This window comes from Coregonus lavaretus (genome assembly GCF_964263955.1).
Source record: "Coregonus lavaretus genome assembly, contig: HAP1_SCAFFOLD_5977, whole genome shotgun sequence".
Classification (NCBI taxonomy): domain Eukaryota; kingdom Metazoa; phylum Chordata; class Actinopteri; order Salmoniformes; family Salmonidae; genus Coregonus; species Coregonus lavaretus.
Window position 1 is genome coordinate 1,651 of NW_028166541.1, and position 850 is coordinate 2,500.

The 850-nt window shown below is 44.6% G+C and overlaps 1 protein-coding gene across 1 annotated transcript in view; it reads right to left on the minus strand.

Moving 5' to 3' along the window:
* Positions 1-429: 429 nt before the first annotated feature.
* LOC311114575 (F-box/LRR-repeat protein 18-like) overlaps positions 430-850 on the minus strand; it is a gene marked incomplete at its 3' end in the record, with an annotated part of 15,992 nt that continues 15,571 nt past the window's right edge. The window contains exon 7 of the mRNA XM_084189816.1: positions 430-642. Coding sequence (XP_084045942.1) covers positions 430-642 — 213 coding nt within the window. The remainder of the gene's footprint in view (positions 643-850) is intronic.

Below are 850 nucleotides of genomic sequence, written 5' to 3' on the forward strand. Positions count from 1 at the left end.
ACTAGCTCCCAGTACAGCTCCTCCCCACCTGTTAGAGACACCTCTCTCTCCCTCTCTCTCCCTCTCTCTCCCTCCTCTCACACTTTATCAGCTCTGATTTAATAAAAGGAGCTTAAAAAAATAATTTTCTGCTTCTTCTCGCTCTTGGATCAGGTCTGGATCCGACCAGGTCTATATGGAACGGGTCTAGTTGTCCTCGGGTCCGTTCGGATCGGGTCTCTATCTTAAACAAAATAATTTATGCATTTTGGGTCCGGGTGGGAAAGCCCCAGGTCCATTTCGGAACGGGTCTAACTTTTTGGACCCGTGAAGACCTCTAGTCTGAGGAGCTCTGATTGGCCAGATGCCTCTTCACTCTCTGGCGTCACCATGGTGATGAGGTCTTAGGTGCTCTGATTGGCTAGATGCCTCTTCACCCTCTGGCATCACCATGGTGATGAGGTCTGAGGGGCTTTGATTGGCTCGTGCCTCTTCACACTCTGGCGTCGCCATTGTGATGAGGGCGGGGCCTGGGCAACGCGGCTCTGGAAGAGGGTCAGTTGATCGAGCAGTGGGAGGGGCATGTCTCTGATGACCAATGGAAGGTCTTCATGGAGCAGTGGGTAGATGACCACACTGAGGGCCGGACGATCCACAGAGAAACTAGAGGAAGGGCAGGGTTTCATTATATAGAAATATCATTATATAGGAATATCATTATATAGGAATATCATTATATAGAAATATCATTATATAGGAATATCATTATATAGGAATATCATTATATAGAAATATCATTATATAGGAATATCATTATATAGGAATATCATTATATAGAAATATCATTATATAGGAATATCATTATATAGAA